The sequence below is a fragment of the Cryptotermes secundus genome, unplaced genomic scaffold, assembly GCF_002891405.2.
Source record: "Cryptotermes secundus unplaced genomic scaffold, Csec_1.0 scaffold948, whole genome shotgun sequence".
NCBI lineage: Eukaryota > Metazoa > Arthropoda > Insecta > Blattodea > Kalotermitidae > Cryptotermes > Cryptotermes secundus.
In genome coordinates, this window is record NW_019727110.1 from 216,519 (window position 1) to 223,679 (window position 7,161).

At 41.1% G+C, this 7,161-nt stretch overlaps 1 protein-coding gene across 1 annotated transcript in view; it reads left to right on the plus strand.

Moving 5' to 3' along the window:
- Positions 1 to 1,466: 1,466 nt before the first annotated feature.
- Positions 1,467 to 7,161, plus strand: part of LOC111864510 (dipeptidase 1) — a 31,805-nt gene continuing 26,110 nt past the window's right edge. Inside the window, exons 1-2 of the mRNA XM_023851804.2 lie at positions 1,467 to 1,491; positions 5,806 to 5,881. Of these exons, the coding sequence (XP_023707572.1) occupies positions 5,869 to 5,881 (13 nt within the window). The 5' untranslated portion in view covers positions 1,467 to 1,491; positions 5,806 to 5,868. The remainder of the gene's footprint in view (positions 1,492 to 5,805; positions 5,882 to 7,161) is intronic.

Consider the following 7,161-nt stretch of genomic DNA (forward strand, 5'->3'; position numbering starts at 1 on the left):
ACTTGCCCACTGCCCGGCAAGAAGAAACGAGTTTCTCTCTTTACAGCTACGGCTGGGGCCTCCACAAAGCCCTTGTACAACTAGTACTGTGGATGTTGGTCCCTGCGGCAAAGCGAACAGAGGGTGAAGTTGACTCAACTGCAACTAAAACCGGGAGTAAGGATGCTATATCCTATATCCTATATCCTATATCTGTCTACAACGTCGTATGCTCAAAAGCAGCTGTAATTTTGCTCCTGAATAGCAAGAGATCTTAACGAGGTATATAATTTATGTCCGGTGTAAATTATTTTTCTCTAAAGTCTATAAAATTCTAGTAGCTGGGATAGCATAGTCAATATAGCGACTGGTTATGAACTGGACGACCGAGAGGTCAGAGTTTGAGTCCAGGCAGTGTCAAGAATTTTCACTTCTCCAATCGTCCAGACAGGTTCTGGGGTCCACCCATCATCCTATACAACCGGCCGGGGCTTGAAGCTGACCACTCACCTCCAAGTAGTGCCGCGGTCAAGAAAATGTGGATCTATATATGCGCTCCCCCCATATTTCTTCATAGCGTAGTGCTAATGAGTTAAGCACATGGACATCTTTACTTTTACTTATAAAATTCTATTTAATTATCGTATGTTGTGATATCTATGAAGGTTGTAAGTTAAAAAGAAAGAGATTGTTTTCCATACTTCCACGAAGAGGTGTGGTGGAGTGGAGGTATTGCTCCATGCATTCTTAATTTTGGCGTTAGATGGTAATGAGTGTTAAGCTTAAGTTACAGCTCCCCCCTCCTGGTAAAATCGCCGTATCCATTGAGAAAATAGCTGGAGAGAATCAAATCAGAATTTGCCGGACTTTGAACTTGTAGCCTAGGCCCTATCTGTACCCACTGACCGATCCCGGCTTCCTGCATTGGGTCCACAAATTAGAATTACATTTACACTACAGTGTTTCTGCATAGGTCTCCAATACCAAATTTTGTAGAAAACTGAAGCTGAAACGCAAATAGTCACTGTGGTGACTATGATGAAAGCAGTCTTCTGGAATGTGGCGCCATGTAGATATAGTGTTAACCGACGTTTCGGAGGAACGTATCGCCCCCATCTTCAGGGTAGAAGACAAGAAGAAACCCGCGAGCGAACCAGCGTGAGCAGGTGCAATCGCTCGCGGATTCCTTCTTGTCTTCTACCCTGAAGATAGAGGCGATACGCTCCTCTGAAACGTCGGTTAACACTATATCTACACGGCGCCACATTCCAGAAGACTGCTTTCATCATAGTGACCGACGTGAAAACCTCAATCTTACATATTTGTTGAAGATTTGAATTTAGAGGGTGATTATGTTTTTTCTTTGTTGTTATTTTCTGGTTTAACCCCACAATAAATCGGAGTGGTAGCAGTTACCAATCAGACGCTCCGTAGATAAGAAAGAGCCTCAAGACGGGTATAACTGCAGGCGCAGCTGCTGGCAGTGTGAGTCGTGGGCAGATCAGAAACAAGGTAAGTGACTTACGTTGTGTTGTAGGCCGCGCCATAGCTCAAGCGGTTAGTCGCTGGCTTCTCGATCCCGGGTCTGGTCAAGTGGGATTTGTGGTGGACAAAGTGGCGCGGGGTCAGGTTTTCTCCGAGTACTTCGGTTTCCCTGCCAATCTTCATTCCACCAATTGCTCCACAATCACCCTCACCTATCATCTGGGGCTGGCACAATAGTCCAGAAGTGGCCGCAGTACAAGGGACTTAGTCCCACCCCACTAGCAATAAAAAAAAACGTTGTGTTGTGTGTTACTAACGGTATGTCTTACTCTGAATGAATGGCTGCCTAAAAACGAAGCGTTAAGGAAAATAATTTACCTAAGTGGGGCGAAGTTTTTAGCTGCTTAGGGCATTAAATAAAGCGGGACTTCGCTATCTATGCAGATCACTATAAACAGGATAGTGAAATCTAAAGGACAGCGAAGGACGGGATATTTATCTCGTATATGCGAGACAACACACAGTTAAACAATTATGGCGGTAAAAACCTCTCTGCAAGTGGTAATTTTGTATTTTGATGATATTACAATGGAACTTAGACGAATATATTTGAAGGTTTAGAGGTGGCTGGAACTGGCTGAGACTCTAATGACGGCATCGGATTTGGCGCTGTTCACATTTCGAATTATGCTGCTAGTGAGGTGGTTAGTTAAAGTAAATTGACATAGAAGATATACGGATTTTAAACTGGGATTTGTGGCAATTTTATACCATTCAGATTAGCTCCTTTTATGAGAGACTGGTTTACCGCAGTGTATAGACCCGTGTATTTGACTATAGACGGGGTTTGGATTTGTAATTGGATTTATTGACCACTTACAGATCGTAGCAACAAGCAACTTTAGGCCTATCTCTAATTCACACATTCAGCAGTTCAATACAGCAAGTATTAAGTCCTTACAGTCTGCTATGTTTTCACCAGTTGTCAGGTAACGGCTTTAAACTGCTGGCCTTCCCCTTAGTCTGGGTTCCCGAACTGTCCCCGTGCCTTAGCTGCCAGCTTCTAACAGCAAGTCACAAAGACTGAACAGCAGCACTTCTCTAATTAACTCACTTCACTTCACTGAACTAACTGAACTTGATCGGTCGCGTGATATAGACTCGGAGCGGACCACACAGAAACCACAGTTTCCAACACTACTACCATTGTTGCGTGCGGGCAGCTGCCTAGTAAAAGCCGTTATCTATCAAGGGTCTACATGCCACAATATAATTAACATATAATTTATATGCTAATGAATACTTTTTTCACGATCAGAACAGGTAAATCTCCAAGAAGAATGCACCAGGTTTTTGCAAAATGTCGTGATTAAGAAAAACGACAAAAGTAAATTTTAATTGAATTTAGACTGAGTTAAAATCAGATTTGATTCTGTGCTCTATTGTGACTGTAATACATGTTAATCGATTTATGCAGGCTCTATATATTAGCTCCTTGTTTAGTTACATGTAGTAACAATGAACACGGAAGCTTCGCTACTGATTATTATTCTGTTACTAAAGTTCGACTTCACCTCAGTTTGAACAATATTGTCTAGGAGTGAATATCTCATCATCATCATCATCATCATCTGTAAAGCTTGAGCTTGTTAGCCTGTTCCGTCCACAAACATGAAATATTTTTGAAAATTATCAGTAACCTTTTTACTTGAGCACGTGACCTGCCTATTGCAAACTTCCAAGGCTTCTTTCCCGTAGACCTGTTGCCTACCACGGCCAAGAAGTCCGTCCACACGCCACGTAACCCAGGGAAAGGACCTTATCAGCTGCTACCCACTGCCCCAGTGGACCTGGAGTTCACAAAAGGCATGGTCGCCACTCCCTGTAGTTGTGCTGTCTCTTGTGGGAGTTTCAACCTGCTACCTGTATCAATCATCATCATTGGCAAAACAGATCTTTTTGAGCCATAGACTTCCTTAGAAGATTCTGCCAGATTTGATCCGGTTTTCACTTCTATAGGTTTCGCCTCAGCAATTTCCTTACAGAGCAAGGTCCAGAGCGTTGCATCCAAACGCCGACCTGGCGCACCAGGCCCCTGTATTTATGTTCCCCAGTGACAGGGTGACCCCCAGACACTGGGTTCCCCTTTCGTCGCCTACTACGTCTCACAGCGCTACGGTTGTGGTACTCTAACTCACAACTACACAGGAATATATGCATATACATATAAGACGGGAAAGTTAATCTCTAAATTGTTCAATTTGTTTAAAATAAAACAATTGTACCGTAAAGTCCTATCGTTTTCGAAATAATTACACAAAGGATATCTTTTAATCAAGAGGAAATATGAAAGCACAAGCACCAGAATACTCACCCTCTCGTTACTGTAGTTGCAGTCTCTCTCACACTAAACAGACGAACTGAACTTTTCCTTGTGCGGCAGAAATAGGAAAGCTAAAAGCAGGCATTTCACAACGCAACTGCTACTGGCAGAAACAATCCCTTCCCTTCCGTTAAGCCTATAAGCCCACTCCTTCTTTCTCCATATTTACTTGACATGCTTTCATCTGTGATTTCGACGGCCGACTGGATAACACTCCTGTTTCGTATTTCGGAACTCACGGGTTCAAATCTAAGCCTGGAAACCGGTTATCCTGACTGAGGTTTCTCGTGATTTTCCTCAGTCCCAGTAGTTTCTCAAAATCTCTTCCTTCCATATCTTTGCAATTCATTATTCAGTAGCCATCCTTACATGCAATACTACATACTCAGAGCTACCAAACGTCGTTAAACAGACCATAAATAATACAAAGTATTTTCACCTCTTATTTCTTGACAGTATAAGATTTCGGCTACGAGCACTGCCTACAGATCTGATGTGCTTCAGAGACGCATATACAACGATTGTAATAAGCAGGTTAACTCATCGCGCGAAGCAAAACTAAACACCACTAAGAAGGAAACAATTATTAGAATTCTTTTGATATATTATACAGACATATTTATCCACAACTTATTGGTAAGCATAATCAATTAAACTATTTAAATGAAATTTATGAAATAATTTGTTTAAATTGGAGCTGGGATAGCTGAGTCGGTATAGCGACTTGCTGCGTGCTAGATTACCGAGGAGTCGGATTTCGAGTCCCGGTGGGGACAGGAGATTTCTCTTCTCCAAGTCGTCCAGACCGGCTCTAGGGTCCACCCAATCTCCTATCCAATGTATACCGGGGGCTCTTTCCCAGGGGTAAAGCGGCAGGGGCATGAAGCTGACCACTCACTTCCAACAAATGCCGACGTCAAGAAAATGTGGATCTATACATCCATTCCCCATACGCCTTCATGACGTAGTGCTTAATTAGTTAAGCACATGAACAATTTTACTTCTTATTTGTTTAAATTAGTTTTACGTTAATAACTCATTCTCTTGACTGGTTCCTGTGTAGTTGGTTTAATATTAATGCAGCTGCAACTATTATTGGTGGGGCCGACACGCTGAAGAAGTTAAAATCGAAACACATGGCTAGCAGACTTTGGCAGGCTCATTATCTCTAAGACGAAAGCATGATCAATTTGTAAGATTTGAGGTTTTCACAGCAGTGACTATGAAGAATACGGTCTTCTGGGATGTAGTGCCGTGTAGATATTTTGTCAACCAACGTTTCGGAGGAAAGTATCGCCTGCATCTTCATGGTATAAGAAATCCGGGAACGATGAATCAATATGAGGTCAGTTTACAAACAATTGCTCACGCTGACTCAACGTTCGCAGATTTCTTATACCCTGAAGATGGAGACGATACGTTCCTACGAAACGTCTGTTAACAAAATATCTACACGGCGCCACATCCTAGAAGACGAAATTCTTCACAATGAATTTGATTCGACATACATTCCGACATCCTTCTTGTTCTACTTTTCACGAAACTGCCATGTTATTGTTGCAAGTATTGTAGCTAAAAGTGTCTACGAATGTAGCTTAACGAATGTAGATACGTCAAAACGCACCTCAGGATTGTACATGTATATCAGTTATGTAGCTCTAGTGTTGCTTGCACCCCTGATGTCCATATAAAGGTCATTTTATTATTAAAATTTGCATGGATTTAAGACCTAGAAATGTAAGATATAATGTCATGATATTCGTATAGAATTTCACGGAAACCTGTCAATTTTTAAGTCACATTGACACACAGAACAGCGTTAAGACTTTTTTCTTGTAAGATTAAGAACGTAGGATGAAAACTGTCTCAGTTACAGAAACTCGGCAACATGTCTAGAAATCATCAAGGGTATCTTCCCAGAACTGCCATATAGCTCTGTATTTTTCCTGCTATTGCAGGTGTCGCAACTAATGAACTAGCCGTTTCTTCACAGCGAACGATTCCGAGCCGCAGAGGGAGATATGTGGGTGCAAGGTGAGTCTTGCTACTATGCACTCTGAATAGGAGAGCAATAATTCCTTCAATTTATATGTTTTATGTTCAGGTCTTAATTAAATACTAATGACAGGATAATTAACTTTGGATCGTATTGTCCGATATAACCTCTTTTTTACTTGAAGTTCAAATTTAACGTACCGATTTTCTAAATCATTGGCTAATCCTACAAATAACTGATACATGACATGAAATAATGTTATTAAGCCCAGTGTTATTTCGTGAGTCAGAAATGTGGATTCTCACAACGGAACAAAGGAAAGAGATCTAAATATATCTGTTGAGATCATCAAGAAGTTGTAAGATTACTTAATTAGATTACAAATATTATGAAGAAATCCTTCAAATGTTAGCGTTGCAATCTGAGGGTGCTTGAGAATAGGATAATGAACATAATGTATGCAAATAATTGGGAGGATATAAGAGGACAGAGAAAAACTTATAATGAGGACATAAATTTGTACTCCTCGCCGAAAATTCCAGCATGGCCACAACAAGCAGAATGAGACGGAAGTGACGTTTACATGCATAGAAGAGTTGAGAAATGCATACAAAATTGTGTTTAGAGACTTAAGAATTGGAAGACTAGACGTAGATGGGAGTATGATATTAAACTGGGTCTTACATAGATAAGGCAGGATATTGTGAAGTGAACTAATCTGGCCGAGGAAAGGAATTGGTAGTGTGTTGTTGAGAACACGGCAATGAAATTTGAGGTTCCAAAAAATACAAGAAAATCTTGATTATATGGACGACTAATCGCCTTTAAAGGACACTGTTTCGTGAAATTAGCTTAGTGTCACAGAAATATATCTGCTGTCTCTTCAGCGGTCGTTCCCTGGTAATGGCTTCTAACAATGGGAATTCTTCAACTGCGCCGACAAAGTCTTCTCTTTACGGGCTCCCTTACAACTCTGAACTCTTGCTTCAGCTGTTCACCTTATAACCTGTCGGAACGGACAGCGTAAAAAACGCCGTTTCCAACAATTCCTCTATTGTTGCGCGTGAACTCGTTGTCTTGGTGAGCTGTTTGTTTCGTGGACGGTGCCTAGTAACAGATCTACACTCCACAATATATTGAGAGAATGAGCTAGGACATGATTCCAAAATGACTTTAAAAATCAGCCAGTAGGGAAAAAAATCAATGCAAGACAGCTGAAACAATGTAAATATTATTTTTGTAACAGCCTATCCATAACTATTCTCAGTACGTGTAATACTGAAAGGATGATGACAAAATAACGTGACTGTTAATACTA